Source organism: Sabethes cyaneus, chromosome 2 (assembly GCF_943734655.1).
Source record: "Sabethes cyaneus chromosome 2, idSabCyanKW18_F2, whole genome shotgun sequence".
Classification (NCBI taxonomy): domain Eukaryota; kingdom Metazoa; phylum Arthropoda; class Insecta; order Diptera; family Culicidae; genus Sabethes; species Sabethes cyaneus.
Genome location: NC_071354.1, coordinates 198283575 through 198309389, shown reverse-complemented (window position 1 = coordinate 198309389; position 25815 = coordinate 198283575). Strand labels below are relative to the sequence as shown.

Sequence of the window (25815 nt, the reverse complement as noted above, 5' to 3'; positions counted from 1 at the left end):
GTTTAAAATGTATCCGTCTGCTGGTAGTCGAGTAATTCGGAGTCAAAATTAGGGTATTCTTTATAATCAAAGTTCTACAGTTCCTAAACAAGCAAACATAGAGGTATACTATTTTCAGCAAAGTTGTGTATTTTTACTATCTGTACAATTTTGCAGTACATGAAAAAGCCATACAACAATTACAAAAAGAGCAAAAATAGAAAAACTGATTTTACAAATTCATATACAATAAATAAGATATTTCTATCTTCGCTGCAGAGATAAAAGGTTACTGTCTTTAGCAAAATTTCTTGTAATAATATGCTCTATAACTTTGCAGAACACATCAATGTGTTATATTGACACTGAAGAAAAATAATTTTTTTATTTCACTTTTAGGGGGATTAATCAAAATTTAAATTCCACCAGACGATAGAGCTTTCAATTTCAAGAAACTCTTCCAAAGGTTCGATAAACCTAAAACCAAGTTTTCCCAGTCAAAACTCTAGTGCACACGTTTTCTTTGGTTTGGGGCTGTTGTGCGCGCGAGCAACTGTGTTACAAAAGTTGGCGCGAGTGTTCGACGGTTAATATATTTTAACCGGTAAAACCAATTCTTATGAAATTTTGCATATATATTCATAGTGTCAAAACCTCTCGTTTGATATTAAAATAATTGAAATTAGGTAAATTATCTTGGTTAAAATCATTATAAACTATTGTTAATTTTGGTGTGGTGTATACGGTTGCTCATAACTTTCAAATTACACGTCCAATCAAAAAAACCATTCAATAGTGATCTATTAGGATATATTATCTTTCGAATGAGACTAATAGTGCATAAATCGGTTTGGCCATCTCTAAGAAACAGGCGATAATTATTACCGTGTCAAAACAGGTTTTTAAGGCTAACTTTTAAACTACTTGTTTGTTTTCAATTAAAAATTCCTGAACAATTTACCTTTAATAAGGGCTTTCATTTGATACTAAGATCGATGAAATTGGTCATGTAGTTTCGAAGAAACCCGTGTCACGTATTTTTCACTTTTTTGCTTATAACTTTTAAACGAAACGTCGTATCACGAAGCAACTCAATAGTGATCTACTAGACAAAAACACCTTTCAAACAAAAGTAATAGCGAACCATTCGGTTCAGCCATCTCTGAGAAACAGGCGATAGAAAAAATCATTACATACATACACACACACACACAGACATTGCTCAAATCGTCGAACCCTATCGATTGGTATATGTAACTTGGCCCTCCGGGCCTCGGATCAATTTCGTGTTTTTCCACCAATTTTTAAACCTTTGTTATAGTATAACAGAGGCAAAAATGAATTTCTGTCTATCTCTGTATGTGTGAAATTATTGAACCGATTGGCTTGAAAATTTGTATTCAGAGGTATTTGGGGTCGGGGTTCTTATGATGGTTAGAGATCACTTCCCCCTCTAACAGGGGAGATCCCATACAAAAGAAACACAAAATTCTGCATAACTCTAGAACTAATCAAGCAAATGGAACCAAATTCGGCATGTGGGGGTTTTTGGAGGTAGGATTTTTTTCTATGGTGGACTAAGACCCCATACAAATGAAATACAAATTTCCTTATAACTCGAGGACTAGTCAAGCAAATGGAGCCAAATGTGGCTTGTAGGGATTTTTGGAGGCAGGAGGCAGAAATTTTTTCTATGGTGAATTGAGATCCCTATATATATGAACCTATACGAACTTGATGTCTTAAAAGTAAACTGATCTAGAGACCAAAAAGTCTAGAGAGCGAGAGATCCAGAAAGCGACAGCTAGACAGGCGTCCTGGGAGGCAGACACTACAGGACAGGCAGACATACAGACAGACAGAATAGATAAACAGACAGACAGGATACAGACAGGCAGGAAAGAGACAGAAAGAATCTCCTGGAACGTCTCTTGGAAGAAATCTTCTATACCTATAAAAATGGATTTCTGTCTGTCTATCCCTATGTTCCTTATAGAATCGAAAACTACTGAACCGATCGGCGTGAAAATTGGTATGTAGGGGTTTTTGGGGCAAGGGAAGGTTCTCTCCATGGCAGAAGACCCCTCCCCCCACTAAGAGGAGGGGCTCCCATACAAATCTATGCCTATGAAAATGGATTTCTGTCTGCTCTATGTTCCTTATAGAATCGAAAACTACTGAACCAATCGGAGTGAAAATTTGCAGGTAGGGGTTTTTGGTGCCAGGGAAGGTTCTCACGATGGTTAGAGATCCCTCCCCCCACTAAGAGGGGGGCTTCCATACAAATCTATACCTATAAAAATGGATTTCTGTCTGTCTGCCCGAATGTTCCTTCTAGAATCGAAAACTACTGAACCGATCGGCGTGAAAATTTACATGTAGGGGTTTTTGGGGCCAGGGAAGGTTCTTATGATGGTTAGAGACCCCTCCCCCCACTAAAAGGGGGGGCTCGCATACAAATGAAACACAAATTTCTGCATAACTCAAAAACTAATTAATCAAATGGAATCATATTTGGCATGTGGGCGTTTTAGGAGGCATGAATTTTTTCTATGATAATTTAGGACCCCTCTCCCTTTTTAGGAGGGGGGCTCCCATACAAATGAAATACAAATTTCCACATAACTCGAGAACTAAGCAAGCAAATGGAACCAAATTTGACATGCGGGGGTTTTGGAGGCTGGATTTTTTTTAGTGATGGTTTGAGACCCCTCACCCCTGTGGTAGGGGGATAAAGACTCTCATACAAATCAAACAGAAATTTTTGCGTAACTCAAAAACTAATCGAACTCGAAATTTTCGAAATTTTAGACTCTTTCATAAAACATTAATCAATAACAAGACCACCAGAAACTATCAATAGTAACCCTCGGAAGCGCCGGCCACTGCGGAGGGCAGCCCCCCGTAGAGATCGCCTCTATCTAGGTTTATTAATTTTCCTAGATCTACTGACCGCTATTACTTTTCTTCAGTTGGGTCACCCCTGTCAGGTCAGCTAGTATCGTTATAAAAATGACAGAGGTTGTGTACAAGTCACGACCGCATAGGTGACGTAGGGTTACGTAAGTTTCCTCGCAGTGATAGTAGCATGTATCCATGCATGTAATGATACGATTCTTCGTGTATACATGCTAAATGCAGCATATATACATGATACTGTTACATGTATTGTATGTAACATTTATCAAAATAGTAACATTGTACACTTTCAATCCACAATAGACTTCATAGTTATTTCTATGTGCATTTCGAATCAATTTAAGAAAAATCAAGAACACAAACTATTGCTTTCCTGTTACCTCACAGAAATTAAAGATTGGTTTTATTACCAACCATTCCCCCACATTGAAGGGATTTTATCAATTCGATTCCATTGTATCAGCAGCACATCTCTTCACTACACTTCCAATGAAACGACAAACTTGCCCATTGATACGGGATTGTATTAAAACCTAACCGAACTTTTCCAACACAGATATCAAATTCATCGTGCAGAATTTGCGATCTGTTGAACAGCGATGCCAACCTTCCAGACATTTGTGCATGCATAATTTTGGGACCCTGTCATTTTCTCCGTAGTATTTTATTTTCTCAGTCTAATTTTTTATATAACAAAATTAGTTTGTGGAGTACCTACTTTAAACTTTAGTAACATTAGTAAAACCAGAACTCACAGGAACTAAAATAATTGGTGGATCCCACATTTATGCATGCACAAATGTCTGGAAGGTTGACATCGGTGCTGTTAAATCAAGGGACTTTTGTCATTTTGCTGACACACTTCCCTAAAACAGACATCAAATTGGTCTAGGTTTAATCGCAGTCGTAAGAAGTTTTGTCAAGACGAGGAGACTTTTTCACTCTTTCTGGCGTACTTCCCAAGCACAGATATCAAATTGGTCTGGGTTCAATCGTCGTAAAGAATCTTCGACCGGTTGGGACGCGAAGATTTTGTCACTTTTTTTCTAAAAGTTAAACTTTTGGAATGACACCCTATCCCAAATCTTGCCGTAAGACGCAGTCCTTCGTTAAAAAATATTCATATGTCTAACTACATTAATAGATTCAAGGCACAAATCTTCCACATTAATTCATTCAAGACATAAATCTTCCACATGATTGCGAGGAACGTGCTGCTCGAACCAAAGATGCTGAACTTCATTATTAAGTCAGCACAGAAAAATGAGGTTGCTCTATTCTATACAGAACCGAGTAAACTGACCGAAAGTACAGTAGTTATTTTTGCACAACTGACAGTTATCATTAAAGTCAGTTTTAACAGTTAACCCCTCTGCCCGGTTCCAGTCTCCGGGCAGCTTTTCTTTTCTGATCCAAGCATGGAACGGATTGCGAAAGAACTTATCCAGGACCTGGATCAGCCTTATGATCTCTGAGAGACGTAAGTTAGTCGCCAATCGCAATTTTTTTGTCGCGTTGTATGTTTTTTTGATATGCAACATGACATGTATTACGGATATTGAAATGTCCCCTTATGGGAACCGGTTACGGGTTCATAGTGACCTCCCGCATCCAGATGGCGCATACCATGACTCGTAACTGCAGTTAAGTAACTGACATGACCATAATCGATGATTGTTAAGAAAAATCCACATGTTTCAAACAGATTTAAAAGTCCGTTTCTGTTAAGCAAGGTAATCACAAAGAAAATCTATGCGGAAATTTGACCTTGAAACTTTTCGTTAAATTTTACTATTTATTGAATGAAAATGAAAATTTTTATAAAAACCACATAATTACTACATCTATTATGAATCGATTGGTATTCAAACCATTAAAATCCATTCAAAATTGGCAGAGTTATTAGCGTTCAAAATCTTTCATTTTTTCGTGACACTCGTATTTTTTGCTTTTTTGGAATGAGTCATACTTACGATTCTTGCATTTTACGCATCTTCTCCTTCTCCTTCTTCTTCACCTTCGGTTTCAGCGACGGGTTGTACTCGCCCTTTAACTGGAACTCAGCTCGTTGCACTCTAATCTTGTGCCCACGTACGTCATAGTTGTCCAGAATATCGAGCGCCAAGTTGACCGACTCAATCTGTTGTGGAAAAAAGCAGAACAAAAAACAATGCATTAATTAGTAAAACCAATACTTCCATTTTCCCTCTATCGGGACCACACAGGGACTCCCGGTCAGCACCCGGCCATCTGGTAGCCCCTTGAGGCTGACTGGAAAGGGGTAAACACACAACTGCGCTAATTAAGGCACTCTATAATTGACAATTTAGGCATCCCTCAACTGCCTGTTTGAGTGTGTTTACTGGTCAATTCGCAACGCTTTGATCCCAAAATTACAGTGTGTACTCATTACTCATTGCTGATTACAGAATGTGGACACCGTAACCAGAGGCAAAAGTTGCACTTAAGTCCAGCTTAAATATTGACTCTTCACTGCTTTCTTTCCCCTGTCGTGTTCAGGGTTATCCAACTGGCTAAGCAGCGCACACTGGTCAAGACGGTTCTTCTTGTACAGCAGCACGTGACACACTGACCGTTTGTCCGGGTTCAGCTTAGGGTGCACCATGATTTCGTGTTCAGCTTCTTCGTGGCTTTTTTACTTTTCTCTAAACTTCATCAAATTGAATACGGTCAAATTCACACAACCACTCTACCATTCAAAGCTGACACTAGCAGGGCTAATCACTTGTAAAGTTTATTTACTCTTTCTCGAACAGCCGGATTTCCACTATTTGAAGTTTGCTCAAAGCAAGTGACATTTTTAAGGAAGGAAAAAACCCTTCTCGCCCATTTGTTTAAACTTGATCAACGACCAAATCCAAACCAAGTGCAAACATTATTTTCTCTGTTGTTTGAACATCGACGCGTAACAGCGGTAGCTTAGCCTTAATGCGACTGGTAAATAGTGGCGAAATGTCAAGATTTATTCACGCCATCATGTCGTACGGTGCGCGGCTTTACGGTAACCGTGTTGAAGCGAACGTGAAATAAGCAAGAGAAATAGCTGGCCTCAGAGGCCTAGGGCACAAAGAAGAGGAACCAACCAGCGAGCAAATAAGAGCAACCGGTGGTGCGGCGCGCCGGTACCAAACCCATTCGAGGCAGCCATTTATTATTAAATTTTGCTGCATACAAATTCGAGCGAGAAAAAAAATCAGTACACGACAACGAACGAAGCCTTTTATTGCGATTAAAAATATCAAGGTCGAGCATTAACTTTGGGATAAATACGATGATGATAAATGTACGACAAACGGTAAGTTTTGTCGAACGACCGCCCGCACCAAGTCAGTGACAGAACTTTTGCGAAGTCAGTTCAGAATACCAACCACCCTCAGGAAGCGAAATGAAGAAATTGGCCAACTGGCCAATAACTACTGCCAGTGAATGGAAAACTTTCGCCCGTCACCCAGCGGGTTTATGGGCAAATAAACTGCTCTTGCTCTTGACCTACATTTTGTGCTGGAAGTTGGAGCCACCTCTACCCGGTGCGGTGGAGAGGTTAAAGTCAGCACACACAGAATTCGTACAAAAAACTGAAAGCGACAATAAAGTTGTGACCCTTCATCGCCATCATCATCATCGGAAATATTTTCCACTCGATTATCTACTCTTGGAAACAATGTCCGAGAGAGGCCGGCTCTGAAACTGACAGACAAACCGATGAAGAAAACCCATCGGATGATGGTAATCGTTGTAATCACCTCCGGCCGGCCGGACGATTGTTTACGCTCCATTTGATGCCGCCAATAATTTGATAAGTATAGTTTAGCGTTTTTCCAGGTCCGGAGGCGTGCAAAATTTTTCACCGCCGTCGTCGGTTAGTTGATGTTGCTTTAGCTGTTCTTAAGGAGAACGAGGAGGAGGAAGAACATCGTCTCGGACAGAACCAATCGGAGGTAAAATCAATTTGCTAAAAATCGAAATTTCGCTACTAATTTACGTCGTTTTGATTGACCGATCGGTGGAAATAACCTAATGGGAAACCACATAGGGAATCGTTTATTGGTATTTAAACATCATAAGAGAGTTTATTTTACCTAAACTAAAAAAATATCTAAATAAAAAATCACATCATTTACTACACCTAAAACAGGCTATGGGCCCACGTAACTTTGCATATTGCATGCTGGAAATTGATAGCTCAATTATTAAAACACATGAGCTGCTTTTTAAAATCAAATTAAAAAAGCAGGGTTGTGTTCCAGACAGGAGAGCATAAAAGAAGGAAGAGCGTTCGTGTCAAAATCGAGGCGTAAGAAAATTGAAGCCTAATTACTTCTGTATTTGTTCTTTTCCATTGTGAAATTGAGTTCTACCAGAAAAAATTTGGAGAAAATTCATATCTTTAAATAATACTGTATTCCACAATGTCTGAACGTGCGCTGACCAATCTGCTTCCACATTCACGAGCAGCAACCATTAAGGCACGAAAATTGATTCACAGTAGCCAGTCCATGTATGCATGTGTTAACTATACTGCCCAAACTGGCGTGTCCAGATCTTGGTAGAAACTGAGACACTAAACTTATGAAACACACAATAGGACCGTTTTGCTATTTTTATTGCAATTGGATTTTAATATAAAATACTTAAACCTATTCTAAAGCTAAATGAAAAAAAATCCTTTTGTTTAATTTTCATGTTCCACCAAGACGCTCATAAAACTTTGTTAATTCTCGAGTGTTTTTCGAATCGATACCGCAATATTTTTTTTATTTCTTAAATTATTTACCATAGTTTTATTTCAATCTAAAACAAGTATTTGCTCCATTTCCTGTGAGATACTTCTACTGACCTTTATTATTAATTATTTTATGGTAATAAACCTAAACTTTTATTGATTTTTCAGTTTTTTTTTCAATTCTTTAAAGTTTTTTGTTGCAATGTTATCTAAATTATATTGTTGTTTCGTATTATATTCGAATTCTGTCGCTTTAGTTAAACCAAAACTTTTGTTGGTGAAGGTTTGAAAAAGACTTTTATGACTTTTGAACTTTGTAAACGAAACATAATTTGAGAAAGGAGGTTGCGTTTTATGAAGAATACTGAACGGATTATTACAAAATCAGTACGAAAATAAGCGGAAAACTGAACATTTTATTGTTGCAAACACGATACGAAATTTCTCATTAGCTAGTTTGGGGATTTCACTGAATAACTTGTTGCTGCATACTCCTATGGCCTTTGCTTCGATACATTTTATTTAGCTACGAATCTGATGAGTAAAACGTTCAAGACGACGAAAGCGTTGGTTCAGCGATCTCATTGAACAAGCATACCAATACATTGTTCCTGTTGTATCAGTATCAATGAATGGGGTGAAAAGAGAATGTGAAACAATTTTTACTCGTATGAAAATAGAGCGCGATTACCAATCTGCAAGCAAACCAAGCAAAGCAGTGTTACGAAGCCCGCACTCATGTGGTCTAATTTTTTCACACATGCGTACTCATTCTAACAAAAACGCCGGCATGAGAATTCCTTTAAGGTGAAATTCTGCCAATTTCAAAAGCAGTTTTTTTTGTTTGAAACGAAAATTCTGTCCATGAAAATATATTCGCTGTGTTCAGATTGGCTTGAAGAATGCAGTATTTACATTTTTATGAACAGAATCCCGTTTTTGGGCCCAAAAACTGCTTCCGAAATTGGGCTTTCCGACGAAAAGCTAATGACTGCTAGTTTCCCGTTAAAGCTCCCCCTTTTATTTCATCATGCAGTGCAACAAGGTTTTGCGGTGTTTAGCTAACAGCTGCAGTTGTCGCTCGTCGTTCGTCGTTGCAGCCCGATCTGCTGATGCCGATTACACGCGAGGACTCGTGCTCCCGCCGGTGAGTAGAACCGAGGGCGAAGATGAAGAAGAAGAAGAAGAAAAAGTAATGCAAAATTTGTATCTCAGTGCGCCACCAGCCTCACCGATACTTGTGGGGAATGAGTTTTTTGCCTCGGGAATAAGCCATGCAGAAAGACGATGTGAGGATGAGCGTGCGCGAGTGTGTGAGTAACAAAATATCTCACACAGCACCAGCAGTTGTTTCTTTTATGCCTGCGTGTGCGGCGTAAGTGTTGAATGCTATTTTTCCATACTCTTTCGCGTGTGAGCAGGCATGATTGACTTCTCTCTCGATTCGCAACATTGAAGTAAAGCGTTGGGTTGTGTTATAAATATCTTAACCCTTCTTTATTAACAGACTTCGCAACTGATAGAGTACAGGACAATTACGGAAGTAGTGCAATGATGCTGTCACTAGGCAGTACCGCCCAACCGATATTCGAACAAACGACGACTGGTTTGTTAAATCAATATCGTATCTCGAAGCTAACTGGGCCGGCATCATTCGCAAAATTTTCTCTTTTGTTTTATTTTTATATCATTTTAATTAATATCACTTGTTTATACTTTATGTGATGTTTGTAGTATTTTTGAATCATATTTATATCTTTTTCCATTATTTAGTGTGTCATTTTTGTATATTGATAGTGGTTTATTTGTATCTCTTTTGTTTTATCTAAATAATAAACATGAATTTCTGTCTGTCTGTCTATCTGTATGTTCCTTATAGACTACTAAATCGAGCGGAGCGAAAATTTGTATGCAGGGATTTTTGGGACCGGGGAAGGTTCTTATGATGGTAAAAGACCATTATTAGGAGGCAGGAATTTTCTCTATTCCCCCTTTTAGAAGAAGGGGCTCCCATACAAATGAAACACAAATTTCTTCATAACTCGAGAATTAATCAAACAAATGGAACCAAATTTGGCATGTGGGGATTTTAGGAGGCAGGATTTTTTTCTATTTAAAATTGGGACCCCTCCTTCCCTTTAAGAGGGGGGAGGGGCGCTCATACAAATGAAACACAAATTTCCTCATAACTCGAGATCTAATCAAGTTAATGGAACCAAATTTGGCATGTGGGGTTTACTGGAGAAAGAATTTTTTTCTGTGGTATACCGAGACCCCTCCCCTCTCTAAGCGGGGGGGCTCCCATACAAATTGATTACAAATTTTCTCATAACTCGAGAACTAATCAAGCAAATGGAACCAAATTTTTTGACATGTGGGGGGTTTTGGAGAATGAAATTTTTACTATAGTGTATTGAGACCCCTCCCCCTTCTAAGAGGGGGCCATACAAATGAAACACAAATGTCCTCATAACTTGAATACTCATCAAGCAAATGGAACGAAGTTCGGCACGAGGGGGTTTTTGGAGGCAGGATTTTTTTCTATGATGGTTTGAGCCCTCTCCTAACTCTAAAAGGGGGTGCTCCCATACAAATGATATATAAATTTGCTCATAACTCGAATACAAATCAAGCACGTGAGGGTTTTTGGAGGCAAATTTTTTTCTATGGTGGTTTGAAAACCCTCCCCCTCTAAGAGTTTCATTTCGTTCACAATATTTGTACTAATCTAATCCTGGTCATGTAGGTATTTCAGGAGGCAGGATTTTTTTCTATGGTGAATCAAGATCCCTCACCCCTTTAGGAGGGGGGCTGCCATACAAATGAAACACAAATTTCCCCATAACGCCTGAACTAATCAACACTTCGTAAATCTTTTACAGTCAATTTGTATGAATTGATTTACCATTTAACACAAAACCACTGCTTTGTTACATTACTTAAAAGAATCGTGACCTTTGAATTATTCAACGTAGAACCAACATTTTTTGTGTAAATGTAAAAAGATTTCTCAACAATTCAGAAATTATATTTCCTGGAAAAATTTTCCTACAAAATTTATCATAGCGATGGGAAATTCGAAAAAAAGTTGTGAAAACTGTTTAAATTTTAAAATTTTTACGGAAGTGTTTTTTTATGTTCCTGAGTTATGGCTAAAAAACTAACGATTAAAGACGGTGCATGATCGTTAGCTTAAAATAGAAAATTAGAAACAATATCAGAAACAATGTCTTGCATTAAATTTTTATTATTTCCAACATAACTTATCTCCTAATGCATTTCTGATCGAGTAAATCTGTTGTCCATAAACTATTTAAACCTAATCCAAACAAAAAATCGCTCCAAAAGTGATTTATCAACAGCTTACTTCTCGTACGATCAACCAGCCGATTGGTGTTATTGACGAGACGTATGCGCTCAATGAACTTCATGTCGAACCTCCTCAGTGGGTATTCCCCTTTCAGTCCCTGTCATCCCTTTCGTTAAAGCGACTGCAGGCGCCCGGCGTGCGTTCTATGGTTTATTTGCGCGGCCGAGCATTGTATGTGCGTTTCGATTTCTATAGGTCATAAATTAGAGCTGCAATTGCCGTCGCTGCTGCCAGTCTTTGACTAGTGCCAAGTTAGAGTCGAACGTGTTTGTTTAGTCTATGAGCTATTCGCCAATCATCTGGCTGACTGGCTATGCGGCTGCACCGATGATGATGTGCTGACTGTCCCGAATGCATAGCGGTTTTGAATGAAAGCGACTTAAGCTGAGTAGTCTTCAAATGCACTCAATCAATTGGTTTCATCACTCAACCGATTGATCCGATGAACAAGACAGTCGACAAAAAGGAAGCTTATGTCGGATCAACACTTTTGTCATCACATCAGGTTTATGCCGCCAAACGGTCGTCATCGTTGTCGGCTCAAAATCGATTTGATTAGTGAAAACGACAGGTTCCCGTCCCTAATAAACTGTCTTTTTTGTGCCGCCAACAAATTTGTCATTATGCAAAGCCAGCTCACCGAGCAAGCGACCTAGAAAATTGAATTTCATCCATATCGGTTGCTAATCCCTCGGAATTCTGGGGTGGGAGCCGGCAAAAACAAAAAACCGGTACTTGAAAATCGGACCTTCTCAAAACGAGCTGCTGCTGCAGCAGCAATCAAGGCTGGACTCCACTATTATTGAACTTGACACGATCAATCAAAACTTGTGATATCAATTGGTTAAAACAACAGCTCACTTTTATTAGGGGCTATGAGGAATAACAACAACAATAACAACCATAATAGTAGCAACAGCAACAAAAATGGGAAAAGAAAACAAGAAGACAAAAAAATGCTCCCGCCGCGCGTGAATCTAAACGATTGGCTAGATGGTTGACTGGCTGTACCGTACTAGGTTCAATTTTCGCTATGATCAAATTAAATAATTCGTTTAAGTTATATTTCAAAGTCAAAAAAATTCACTGATCAACCTAGCAAGAATATGAATGCCTCAATCCGACATTAAAATCGAAACGGTCCACAAACTGACCAAATAGAAAATACATATGTATGTAAATCAATACCCGTATGTTCGCTACCAGCAATAATGGGGCCTCCCGCGACAGTGAGAAGCATGGGGGGGATGAGGAGAAGCGACACGAAGCTACGCGCAGCACCTAACACAACATCAAGCGCGCTTTACGGCTGAAGAACTCACATCAATACCGCGCCGTGCCGTGATATTTATGAACTGCTCGATAAACGGGGCGCCTGCCGGCCGGTACGACCTGTGCTGCTGACCGACCGCCATCATATAGGGGATAACTAGCTGGAAAGTGCTACCAACCGACGGACCGTAGGTGCCTGGTGTTATCTAGATGCGAGCAACCTCCGGCTGGCGTCGATTCAGAAAATTTTGTGAGATCAGACAGGGATTGAGGAGAACTTATATTTTTGGTCAATTAATTTATTTTTCTCAATCAATTGATTTTTTTTTCAGCTTGAATAATTTTCGCGAAAGTTGAGAATTTTTTATTTTATATTCACAAATGTATAGTTTTTTTTTGTTTATGCGGTACAGTTGCTTGAAGAAGTAAAGTTACATGAGGAGACACGTGTTTCTTTTTTACCGGAAAGGAAACGGATATTTCGAGTCCCTTTTTGTCAAGCTCCTATAAATTCCACCTTATTCGCAACCATTCTGGTCCATGACAAAGGTCCTTCAGAAGAGACAAAAGCCTATCCCCCCTCTTGTATCGTGTAGGGACTCAAGCGATGGAATTCGGCTAAACACTCAAAGTGAAAAAGCGGACGCACTAGCTTAGCAGTTTATAATGTCTCACAATCTAGGACAGAATATTGTCCACTCACACGAATATTTGGTCACTGAGGGAGCCGCCGAGGTAGATCGATCAGACAGCTTGGTAGCTGAGGAAACAAAAATCACCGCGAACCAGCTGATGGGCCATGCGAACAAATCTAAAAACATGGAGGCCCTCGGCGTCAAGCATTTGACCTACGGCTCATTTGCTTTTGTAGCAAAGTTGTTCAACTGATGCTAGAAACTTAGCTACTTGCCTTCAATGTGGAAGTTAGCTAAGTTCATCCCAGTGCCGAAACCGGGGAAAGATCATTCTGTTTCCAAGAGCTATCGACTCACCAGCTTGTTTTCTGCCCTCTCTAAGGCCCACAATCCATGATGTGCTATGGCGCGACGGCCTGATGTTCAAACTGCATCGGTGCAATTTTCCGATGGATCTTATCAAGATTAACAGAAGCTATCTGTCTGGCAGAATATTCCAGGTATCTCTGACTGAATAGTGTTTGCTCGCAAACATTAAACATCCCTGCAGGGTAGGCGTGCCTCAAGGAGGTATCCTGGGGCCCAATCTGTATAACATATATTCTGACCTCTCCCCTCCTAGGGGTGGCGTATTGCTTCAGTATGCTCTCAATATGTGGATGGCACATCATTTATGTATGCGAGTCGCGTCATAAGTGCCCTCGCATGCAAGCTTCAGCGAGGCCTAGATGCTCTGAAAGACTATTTTACAAGCTGCAGAATTGTGATCAATCCGGCTAAAACCCAGGTTATGTTACTTCACAAAACTTTAAGGCTCGATCTAATACTTTTACTGAAAACCCCTTTAAAATATGAAGAATTTGAAGCCAAAACTTATACAATTAGTTTAGTGCTTTAAAAATTATAAATTTTTGAGAAATGATCAGAAGGCAAAAATGATAATTATTGTGGCCTTACTTTACTTTTTCGGCGACAATCCGTTACTCGAATCCGTATCGAATTCAGGATCCATCTCCGTTTCTCGATCTTGGGCTGCCGCTCCCTAAGATCGCTGCTCTAGCATTGCTCGTCTAACAGGTGCGGAGTCTGCCTCGAAGTCGTCGGCCTCTGCCAGTTTCTCTGTTGAATATTGTTTTGCCTGGTCTGTCATCCGGCATCCTTGCTATGAGGCCAGTCTATTGTAGCCTGTCGTATTTTAACCACTTCGCAATATCCACATCTTTGTTTACTTGGTATTTTTCATGGTTCATGAGCCTGCGCCACATTCCTTCTTCCAATGTGCCGCCAAGAATTGATCATAGGATCTTACGCTTGAAAACACCAAGAACTCGTCGGTTGCTCTCTTACAACGTCCATACTTCGCGACCGTAGAGTCTCACCGGGAAAACTAGCGACTCCGACGGCCCTTATTATTTAACTTTCATGCACCTCAGATTTTTCTTCACACGATGTTAGTATTGATCAAAACAATGAATTTAAAGAAGGTCTTAAAATATTCTATCACAGGTTTTTCACAAAATTCAATTTTTGAGTTTATTTAAGGGTCATCCTCTCTCAAGCGTTCAGATCCGACCATCTCCGATTTTAACCAAATTTGGTATAATTGCTCATTTCGGTCCCCCTACACTACACTTTCTACACTTCTACACTTTGAAGCTTGAAATTTCTGCTGCCAACTGCTTAGAGCACAGGATAATTTACGGGACTAGTTGCACGATCCTCGTTGTCGTCGTCAGTAGCATAGACCTGGTGGAGTGGCTCGTACTATTTCAACTAATCGGTTGCACTCAACTCAATCTTTGGTTTATCGTCGCCTAGTTCCCAGGATCTCAGAAGGCGCAAGTCGCAAGTCCAAGTTGAGCCATCTCGCACGTTGTCCCCTTCTGTTCTGGGTGCCCGTGGAGTTGTTAAATAGACCGTTTTCCTTATAACTGCCTGGGCTTTTTTGGAGGACGTACAAAAAAATCGGTCGTAGAAAGGAGGACGTCAATTCAAATTTTAGACGTAAAACGAGACGACGATAATTCAAATTTCAGACATAAAAATGTTGACGCAAAAGGAAATCACGTAAAATGAATGGACGTAAAAAGAGATTCTGGTGTACCTCCGCCGCTCTTCGCTTCCAGCTTTTGCTCCGTTAAATATCGTTCGCAAGAGCGGGCAGTTACGTGAGATTTGTAAAAGGGATTTTCAGAGAACTAACAGAATAAATGATTGGCTACGTGACAGAAAGGTAGCTGAGAGCCAACCGGAGGGGAGGACGAGGAAGGTGAATATGAATAACGGGTGGCAACTAAAATTTTGGAATTTTTCTCTCAAGCTGTCAAAAAAATGACAAAGGTACATGAAGATCTGATTTACCGAAATTAAAGAAAAAAATTAGTGTACATTTGAAAACGGTCCGTAACCGGCTGTTCGGCGAAGCTTCCGTTTGATGTCCGAATAGGAGCGTTGTACGGCCGTCATGTCAACTTTGCGAATGCATCTCTTGATTCTACCAATCAACTGTTTGCAATTCGTGGCTCTTCAGTAATTGCTGTACACCAAGCAACTCAAAATGTCGAAGAAATCTTCGATTGGGCGCACTAAGACAGATTTTTCGGGTCGTGGTTTTCGGGTATAAATAGGATCGAATGGGTATTCAGGAACGATTGTGTTTTATTGACGTAATGCGATAAGGCTCTATCCGGCTAAAACACGCATTGTCCATGTGCATGATGTTTTTGTAAAAACGGGATCAAATTTTTCTTCAAACATTCGTCTGGTGCACATCTTAATTAATAACCAAACCAGGGGGCTTGTAGTTGAGGGCACGAAAAAGAGAACGATGTCCCTCTGCGTCCATAATTTTGGCTGGACTTTCACTACCTTGTTTGCGAATAGTCGTTGGGCATCTTAGGATATGGTAAACTGTCGAAGCCGTAACATATTCGCTTTTTAAATATTGGTTTGAATATTTGGAAAGGTATACCGTATACCTTTCTACCGAGATTTCTATGGCAGTTCGAAGAAGTGTATAACGCGCTTCCGATATGTCTCTTATTTTGACGCCGTTTTAAGCAGAACTGGATAAGCATAAACAAAACTAAAAAATATTGACAAAAAAAGGAAAGAGAGAGAGAGAGAGAGAGAGAGAGAGAGAGAGAGAGAGAGAGAGAGAGAGGGAGAGAGAGAGCTAACACACACATACTCTCACTTCTCTCTGAGCTCGTTTGTTGTTGAATATAGGGGGCGCGAAAAAATTCCAAAATGTTAGTTCCAAAACACCTGTTATATGTTCCGCCATAACTCAGGAACGCCTGAACGGTTTTTCTTTATCAAACTTGGCACACATGTTCTTCGACATAAAAGAAACAGTGCCGGGGGTGTGCACTGTGCTAGTCTACAGTGTTTTCTGATGTCCTACAACGATTTACAAACGCTGACCATCGACAAGTCATCCCGAAATGGCAGAAAAGCAGTCAGCTGATCCAAAAAATTGGGCCCCTTTTCAACTGGAACCCGAAAATGTGGGGTTGAGAGGTGCGCCAAAAATAACGGAGCTTCAGCGATTCTATTTTCATAAAGCAAATAAAAAGGTCGGTTTTTGGAAGTTTCAGAGCACAAGCTGGACCAGACCGTAAGGCAAAGCCAAATGTGGAAGAGAAGACAGACTTAACGAAACCCACGCATGGCCACGTAACAACAAAGACGCTTAGTTTTAGTTAAAATTTATAAAGGTTTCATTGTGGTATGAATATCTCTGGTTTTATCATGGCGTTGAGCAATACCAAGATGATACAAGTCAAAAACTACTTATAGCTAGCTATAATGCCATAATAAATCTAATAATAAAGCAGGTTTATTGTTGCTGCTTGTATTACCACGATAAATCTCTTCACCTATACGCTTTCATTTATACTCTTAAATAACTTATACTACATTATACATCTCTTATAAACTTACAACAAGTGGGACGTAGCAATACAATATGACGCACCAAAGCTGATCTTATTGCGGTTGATTGTCAAACCGCGATAAAACCGTTAGATTTATGGTGCAATTAACATGGTAACACTTTGACAAAACAGATATATTGCTGTTATCATGAAAAATATTAGAGTTCAACATCGAAATCATTTTTTAGGCGAGGCCATATTGCCGTTTCCTAGCACTTTTTTGATCAGCAAACAATAATTCATCAAAGCAAACTATGAATAGCAGAAAGATTTGATGTCAGAATGCAACCAGAATGATTTTGCTGAAATTTCACTGGACTGGTTAAAAAAACTCCATTTATTATATCAATATGCACGATAAAATTTAATGCGTATGCGCTGCACAACTTCTGAAATGCCGAAAATTTATAATATATTCTCTCGGATATTTCATTATGGTTGCTGTAAATCAATTCAATCAGAATGATCCGACAGAAAAACTTTACCTTTTCTGCACACGGCGATATATTTTCAAGTTGATAAAGGGGTCTGTATATCAGGTGTCTGTATATAGGTGAGCTATATCATCCTCTTTACGCAGCAAACTTTGTGCTTTATAGCTTTGTCGAACAAAGCGAAAAGCTTCATTAAATTATCGTGGATTCCGTCAAGCATCGAAAAGCATGATCGGCTTTATTGCTGCTTCAGAAGTGCGTAATAAACCTACTTGAGCTTATGGCTTGACTCTTCCAGAGGTTATAAAACCCTTCTGAAGAGGGCCTTTCGATCGGAAGGAAGTTTTATAGCGATCATCAAAAGGTTCTAGTGAGAGCTCATAGTTTTATTGGCGGTTCTATGAAATTAATCATGAAAACCACTAGAGAAACGTAATAATACTTGGGTATTATTGGGGAAGTTACTGGGTAGTTTGCTGATGAAATACGGTTAAGTTTGGATTGTTGAAACAGACTACAAAGCTGTTTTCAGGTAAATTCAGTGACAAGAACTACTCCAGAAGACTGCGAAATTAAAAAGAGATCGAAGTTTTCGAAAACGTCCTCCGTTCAATCCTCAATCTGCAGCTGAAAACTGAAAGGTGACGCTTTCGTAACTTCTTGAATCATAAATTAGCAAATTTATCGACAGAAGTGCATTCAGAACAGAATACTTCCTTTTTCTGGAGCAGAATGAGGTTCATTATTTTTTCTGACTTGACTTGGCTATTCAACGTCAACCAAACAGTACAGTAGTACAACGACAATGGCGTCACTGGGTCCTTAGAGTGGAATTCAACCAATACTCCGGTTATTAAGATTGTACAACTTTACTGAAGAAATTGTTTCGGTGTCCATGTGGTCATATCTGAGCTATTTATATTCGAAACAAACGCAAATTAACAGCTGAGTATAAAAATTATCTGCAAACAATAAGCCGAAATCCGCCCCTGGCCTCCTCGGCCAGTTTGCATCAAAACTGTGACGCATCTGGTTAGACTTTCAACTGCATTGACAAATTGATGAATTTATAGCTTTTTAATGCAATTGAATAGTTGTCAGCATTCAGCGAAAAGAAACGGCCACAGCAAAGGAATACAAGCCACGAACAATGCCTACGACTGATGCCGGATGGTGTGCCGTCGGAAAGGAACAGAGAGGTTTGATTTTACAGCGTGACGGGGAGCGGCGGTGCGGAGCGTAAACAAAACACTTTGAGATGGTGAAAAATGACCACCAGTCAACCGGGCGAGCCCTCCCGCAGATCTTCAAGTAGTTAGCTCTGCGGCTGCGGTGACCGCAGAGAGCCGAAATTGATTGCAATCAAATTAGGACAAATTAGAAATTTATTGGGGATTCAATTTCGCCATCCTTCTGCTGGCTGCTCTGGTTCGGGAGATATCAATTTGTTTGACAGTAGGTGGCAAGTGAAGCGAGAAGAACGGGTTAAATATATCTGGATTAATTGCGAACCAATCGATGCCCGCGGGAGGATGGTTCAATCGAGTATTATAATAATGTTTAATAGGATTAATTAAAATTATACAGCGTTCGAAAAACCGGATTGGTTTCCAATCTAGACAAGAGCAGCAGCGGCGGCAGTAGCAGTTCGGCCAATCGACTGGATCGCATCTGGTGGTGTGTAATCCGGACTGCTAACTGTGTGCTTTAGTGGTAATTTATGTTGTACATAATTGTGATTGATTTTGATTGGCCGTCGATGGATCCCCGCGCACGGTTTGGGGCTTCACGGATGAAATAGCCGCTGCGGAAGGGGAAGAAAATCCGGGTGGTCCACAGTTGCAACCACTGACTGGCAGCAATTTCGCATCGGATAAGTACACTCACTCATATGGAAAGCTGCATCGAGCAGTATCAGGATATTACGTGTTTAATATGAATATGTATAATTGGCTCGGTTATTAACGTTGTAGTAATCAATGCTTTTCCCTTTTGCCTTTCGTTGCAGGTATGACGATTTTAAATAAAACGTGCCAGCTGTATGGGAAGTTGTGAGTATAAATGCTATTGAATAAACACCACTATATCAAATTGGGTCGAAGTTCAACATAATCGAACAGTCATTCCTATTTATTTCTAATTATGAAATGGACTTTTCAAATAAGTACTGCAGCTGAACAAATATTAATTAAAATGAAATTCGAAAATGAACAGCGAAAGAGTGGTTAGCTATTTCAGCACCAGACGTAACAACCATCGATTCTACGTTTTTAAAAGAGACTCACAAGCAGTGGTGGGCAACGCCAGTGGCAGTGAACATGGTCATGGTACGACCCATTTGAAACTTCGACCGACAAGGGAATTTTCCAAATATATTGGAAACGTCATCGCACCAACCACGTTACGTTGTTGTAGCACGTTCTAATGAAGTTCAGTATTCGATACACTAAAGCACACACATACACAACACGCAGAAATTCATCACTCGCTGTATACAGATGTTTGCTCCCTCCTCGGGAACAACCAGATAGATGGACGATGAAAAACATTCCAGAACCCTGACCTCGATGATATTGTTGTGACATGAAATGGCAACCGGCTACAGCCGTAACACTGTGTCATCGTCGTCGGCGTTGGGAAAATCTACGATCCGGCCGGAGCCGGTGCGGCCAATGAGCTTCCGCCCACCCCGACGCGACCGGTTCATGATAGGGCTGACCCAGATGGTTTGGGTTTTTTTACTCTGCCGAAAAGCGTGACGTGTAAATGGAAATAAATCTTAAGACAATATTTTTATAACACACATTTTTATCGAATTTAAATTTACCGCTTGCTGAACGTCGAATGCGAAATGGGACCGAATGTGTGATTTTCACGCTTTTCCCCCATATAGAACATTGGTACGACGCCGGTCGTCATTCCGAGCAGACCTAACCTATGGGAATGAAAATCGGTACCACGCAATCCCCCATCACTTGCTGATTATGCCAACCCGATCTGGGGGGTTATTTATAGCACGTCCGAACGGATGCTATAAGGGGTCCATGATGATGAGCAAACCGAAAATATTAGCATGCCATCATCATAATTAGACATGCACACACGCATACAAACATTAGTTGTGGCTCACAACATGACAACATCTGGAGACGGATCAATGGAATTTTTCCGCGACCACAGCATTAAAAAAACAAATTCGAATAAATAATCTGCATAGCTTGATCCAAATAAAAGTTTTTTTGGATTGATGCAATTGCAATATACTGCGAAATTATTTTGGAGTGGCCGAGACATGTTAATGTCTAGTGAATTGAATTTATTTTTTTTAATTTGACGATGTTCCTATTCTGATGATTCTATCAAATAACAAATTTATAACAAGATAAATTTTAAATAAAAAGCTTTTCATAACTTTAGTCAATGATATAATTATTGTAAAATATTTTAGGTATCGCTAGTTCATATTTGACAAATTTGACGTTATAATAATTTAGTAACATTTTTCATAGGTTGTTCCGGATTCTTGGAATTCATATTGGAGTTGACTTCGATCTATTATAGATGAAAAAATACCGACGTTTCGTTACTGATTATCGATGTATCCCCGAAAGTTTTTTAGATATTTTAAAATAGTTTTTCTCAATCAGCGAACCAACAGATGGTAGCAATGTGCTTTCATAACAAAAATAATAAATTTTACTTGAAACGTATGAGCTTCATACTATATATAGAACTGAACTCGAAAACATTTGCGTCATCAGAACGTTGGAAAAAATATTCTCGCGCTTTTCTCAATTTTTAACTGTTTTATTTGCATCGGAAAATTACCAAAAAATCAATATATTATTGTCTACTAGCTGATTACCCGCTCTTACTCGGGGCCCCTTTGCCTCTCAGTCACTTGTACATCTGCTATTGTAACGAAAATTCTCATAATGCAAAAAACAAAACCTTTTTTTTCATTTTAATGTGTCTACTCTCTTTGTCAGTTTCCCTCATTTTGTACCCCAGCCACTTGTAAATTTAACTTCTGTGCGGTAATCCCAATAAATCGACAAAAACCCGTTTTTGAACCATCCCTTTGTTAATGACCACCCTATCCCCCCTTTCAGAAATTTAGCAACTTGTACAACTGTTATCATTCCAATTGCAAGAGAAACGCGCCCCATTACTCATTTGAACCTTTGTTTCTTCTTGTACGAGACCATCACCCTCTTTTGTCAACCCCCCTGCGCTGATTCTTTTATGCCAAAATACATGTGTTTCACAAACGACGTTTAATGAAGAACAGTCCAGAAGTTCCGGAGCTATGGCGAAACATACATATCCAGTGTGGACGTTCTTCGTCCCCCTACTTGTCGATTCTTTCCCAGCCAACTCCCTTTTCTGTCACGTAGCTAATTATGCATTGGTTTGCTCTATGAAAATCACCATAATGGAAACTAAACAAAGGTCTTTTTACCATATATTCCTCTTCGGTGGAACCCCCTCTTTTCTCAAAGTCTTTTGCACAACTGCAATCGGCTTAGGTGCAAGGAAAACGCATCCCCTTTTGCTTAGCCCCTTGTTAGGGCCCCCCTTTTGGCAACCACCCAGTGCTGATTGCCTTATGTCAAGTGTGCCAAGTTTGATGAAGAGCCATGGCTTCCCTGTTACGAACACCCCCCTTCTTATCAACCCCTCATTGCTGATTCCCTTATATCAAGGAATATGTGTGCCAAGTTTGGTGAAGAACCGTCCAGGCATTTCGGAGTTGTGACCTCCCCCACTGTTACGATCACCCCGCCCCCCTCTTATCAACCCCCCAGTGCTGACTCTCTTATATCAAGGAATATGTGTGCCAAGTTTGGTGGAGATCGGTCAAGGCGTTCTGGAGTTATGGTGGAACATACAAACAAACTCACGCTCACTTTTATATAAAGGTGTAGATATATATATCACCTATATATTTCTTGTCTGTAATTAAAACCAGGCCCCTGATCGGGCGTCATATTTTCGAGGTAAAAATCACCCACGTTATGCAAAGACTCAAACCAATTATACCCGATTGCATTCAAGACAAACAAAAGTAACGTAATAGCATCTCATTGAATTACATAGCATTAGCGTTACATAGAGTAACTCTGATTCACTCTCAATTAGACGCGAGGCGACGCAAGCGGGTTACAGCTAGTAATGTATAAATATATAAATAATGCGTATTTATTTAGTTATTTGGAAAAAAAAAGCATAGTTATTTGTGAATGTGCGCAAAGCGTAGCATTTTTTTCTGTACTGCTTCGATTCTAGCGATCCAAATATGTTGATAAGGATATCATACCACAGATCCGAATGCCAAAACAGATCTTACAAGTACAATGATCGAAAAAAGTACGGATCACGGAGCTCCTTAGCGATTTTAAAAATAAATCCAAGTTGTTTATTGGCTCTGGAGAGAATGACGTTATAGTGTATGAGGAAAATTTGTGTGTTATCCAGCACGACTCCAAAATCACCAATGACGACGCGTTGTAATAAATGTCCTACCATGTCAAATCAATGCATTCATCGTGATTATCCTCACTGAAGAGCGGTTCGATAAAAAGATATACTCCGCGCATTCGTTTGATGGCTCTTTCATGGTAACGCCCCGTGGTAACCGAAGATCACCATAATTTACGTTATTGCGTGGCACCAACTTTGATGCAAATTACATTCAAACTATTACTAAGCAGCAATATTTATGGATTGACTCTTCGTTATCGACAAAACATATTGTAAGAAAACCACCGTTTTTCTACTACTATTTTCCTCCTCTTCGTTTTCCTACCTACTTTTGATATATCGAAGAGAATCTGCTAATCACCAGCAGTAAATACCAGAGTTACCAGAGTAAATACTTGGAATATCACAATCGATCAAAATAATAATCACAGTAAATGTAATCGGGAATTCCACATTTATTTCCGAGTTGTTTTATGTGAACAAATCTATGCAATGCAAAACATTGAGAATGAATGAAACGAAGTCATTTTGCTGATTATCTCTATATCATTCACTCTCATTATTCAAAGCTAAAATATCGGTTTAATTATTGAAAATCTGTATTCTGTGTATACAGATTCTGTACAGCTGATTTATCCCAAATATCAGTAAAATTCAAAATAATCTGTGCATGTGGCAACCCTGGTCCTAACCTTGCAACTTGCTGTGAGTCAAAAGTAAGTGGAAAAGTAAGTTTCGAAATATTAATCTAAATCTAAATGGGAGTACACGTACAGACAAAAGTAATAAAATTCATTTACTGCCAGAAACTTGACTTGTTGCAGATAAATTCTTATTAAAACTTAAAAATAAAGTATTGATCGTGTTTAGGCATGACAAAGTGGGTCAACTTGGTGTGAATCAATTGCCTAAAACTGCTCGATATGATGCTGTAGTTCAAAACAGTAAAATATGGCTTTTACAGACTACAGACGACATTCGAGTAGCAGTAGCTTAGAAACTTTATTAATGCATAGAGTAAAGAGCAGAGGTCACAAGATGCTCCCTAGTGGAGCATCCCGGTTCCATGCTCAAAATGATTCAAGGCAGTTTTCAAGTCTCTGTAAACTGCATCCATTACTGATAGCTATATTGAACGGTTGCAGTAAAATATCAGGATTGTGTTCTAGTCACGAGAGCCTGCTGGACGTAGTACTACGTTAAACAGGTTTTTGCGACGGTAATTGGACTTGAACTTTGGTTTGGCCTTGGGCAAAACTTCAACTTGGTTTTGGAGTTACACTTGGAGTTGAACTTCAACTTAGGCTTGGATATCAATTTGGGTTTGAGCTTCAAATAGGATTTAAACTTTAACTTGGGCTTGGGCTTACACTGCAATTTGGACTTTAACTTCAACTTAGGGTTGAACTTCAACTTAGGTTTGGATTTAAACTTGAGTTTGAATTTTAAATTGCGCTTTAATTTCAATTTGGAGTTGCACTTCAACTTGAGCATGGAGTTCAATTTGGGATTGGATTGCGACTTCGGCTTAGACTTGGACTTCAACTTGGGCTTGAATCCCAACTTGGACTTGGACTTCAACTTAGGCTTGAATTCCTACTTGGACTTGGACTTCAACTTGGACATGGACTTCGACTAGGGTTTGAACTTCAATTTAGGCATAGACTCGACTTGAGCTTGAACTTCAAATGAAATTGGGTGAAGGTGAGATTACGGATTACCCACGAATGCACGTAGGAGTATATCAGCCAAAAACCTGGCCAAAATTCAAAAATCAAAATGTGAATGAACCACGCGCTATTTATCATTGTTGTATTGTTAGATACTTATAGCATCATATGTCGGCCATTTTGATAACATCTCGATTGTTTACAAGACTGTACAGCTGTCAAAACCTTGCTATAAATCGCTGCGTGATTTTTTTGCAAGTGGTCCGACCAGCAAGGTTGAGTTCCTGCTGTGTTTTAGATATTTTTTAGAAACTGCCACGTAAAAATTCAATATGGATAATCAAGACAAAGGTATGTAGAGTAAATTTGAGTACAAGTTTATTTATACACATTTAGGTGAAGCCCGTAAACCAGGCTTGGAAGCAGCAACTTTTTGGTTTCTTTTTATAGGCATTTTTTTACAAAAAAGCATTTTTGTTTCTGTTCTAACCATCTCTAAGCAAAAATTTTACCATCATTAGAAAGGTATGGAGTTCCAGAATAATGTTGCGAAAGAAAATGTCACGCATCCTCACGCTCTCAATTTATTTTTGAATTTGAAGTTGTGACGATTTTTCACGCATTTTACAACTTTATCAATTAGTTGTATTTGTCATGCATTAGTTAAGAAATTTCGATGTATTCTTTCAAATTCTGAGAGAATTGACCGGAAATTTTCTAGAAACCACCTCTTTCAGTTTATACGGCAATGTCCTGATCACTCAATCGACAAAACGCTTTTGTTTACAAAAAAAAACTTAAAGAAACTCTTAAATGCCCTCCGAATCACTATCATGTACTGAAACATCAATTGAGTGGTTTTAAAACACAGTTCAAACGCACATGGACGACTTCTTATAACCATAAGGATCGGTTTAAAGAGGCAAACAAAACTTGGATGAGTTCTACAATCAAGTCATCTACTTGGTCTGAAATATCAAATGCAGGTCGTCCAAGTAAGAAGTTTGTAGACTCTACTGAGAGACACAAGCGAAGCCTGGAACTGTGAGAAAAAGTCCCAGTTGAGATCTTAAGTTATGCAACACAAATAAGTCAAAAATCTGTGGGAAATACGACGGTTTCCAGCATCATTAAAGATATCACCTAAAATCCCTCAAAAGCTTCAGAATTAAAAAACGCGCTGACAGCTGTACAGTTAAATGCTGTTCAAAAGCATTCGCCAGGACACGCTTTAACTATATTCGTCGTTTCGAAAAAGCAGTATAAAATTATATATTCTTCAAACAAAAACATTTATCCTTATTATTCGCTTTTGAAGAACGCTAAACGAAACTGCTATTCACCAGAAGTAAAATTTTTAGTAACAGATA

At 39.3% G+C, this 25815-nt stretch overlaps 2 protein-coding genes across 3 annotated transcripts in view; one reads left to right on the top strand and one right to left on the bottom strand.

The window, feature by feature from the left end:
* LOC128733581 (HIV Tat-specific factor 1 homolog) overlaps window positions 1–25815 on the bottom strand; it is a 169180-nt gene that overhangs the window by 5649 nt on the left and 137716 nt on the right. Inside the window, exon 3 of the mRNA XM_053827265.1 lies at window positions 4872–5038. Coding sequence (XP_053683240.1) covers window positions 4872–5038 — 167 coding nt within the window. The remainder of the gene's footprint in view (window positions 1–4871; window positions 5039–25815) is intronic.
* The window catches only part of LOC128733582 (uncharacterized), a 242087-nt gene that overhangs the window by 116415 nt on the left and 99857 nt on the right, over window positions 1–25815 (top strand). The gene's annotated exons all lie outside the window — the stretch shown is intronic.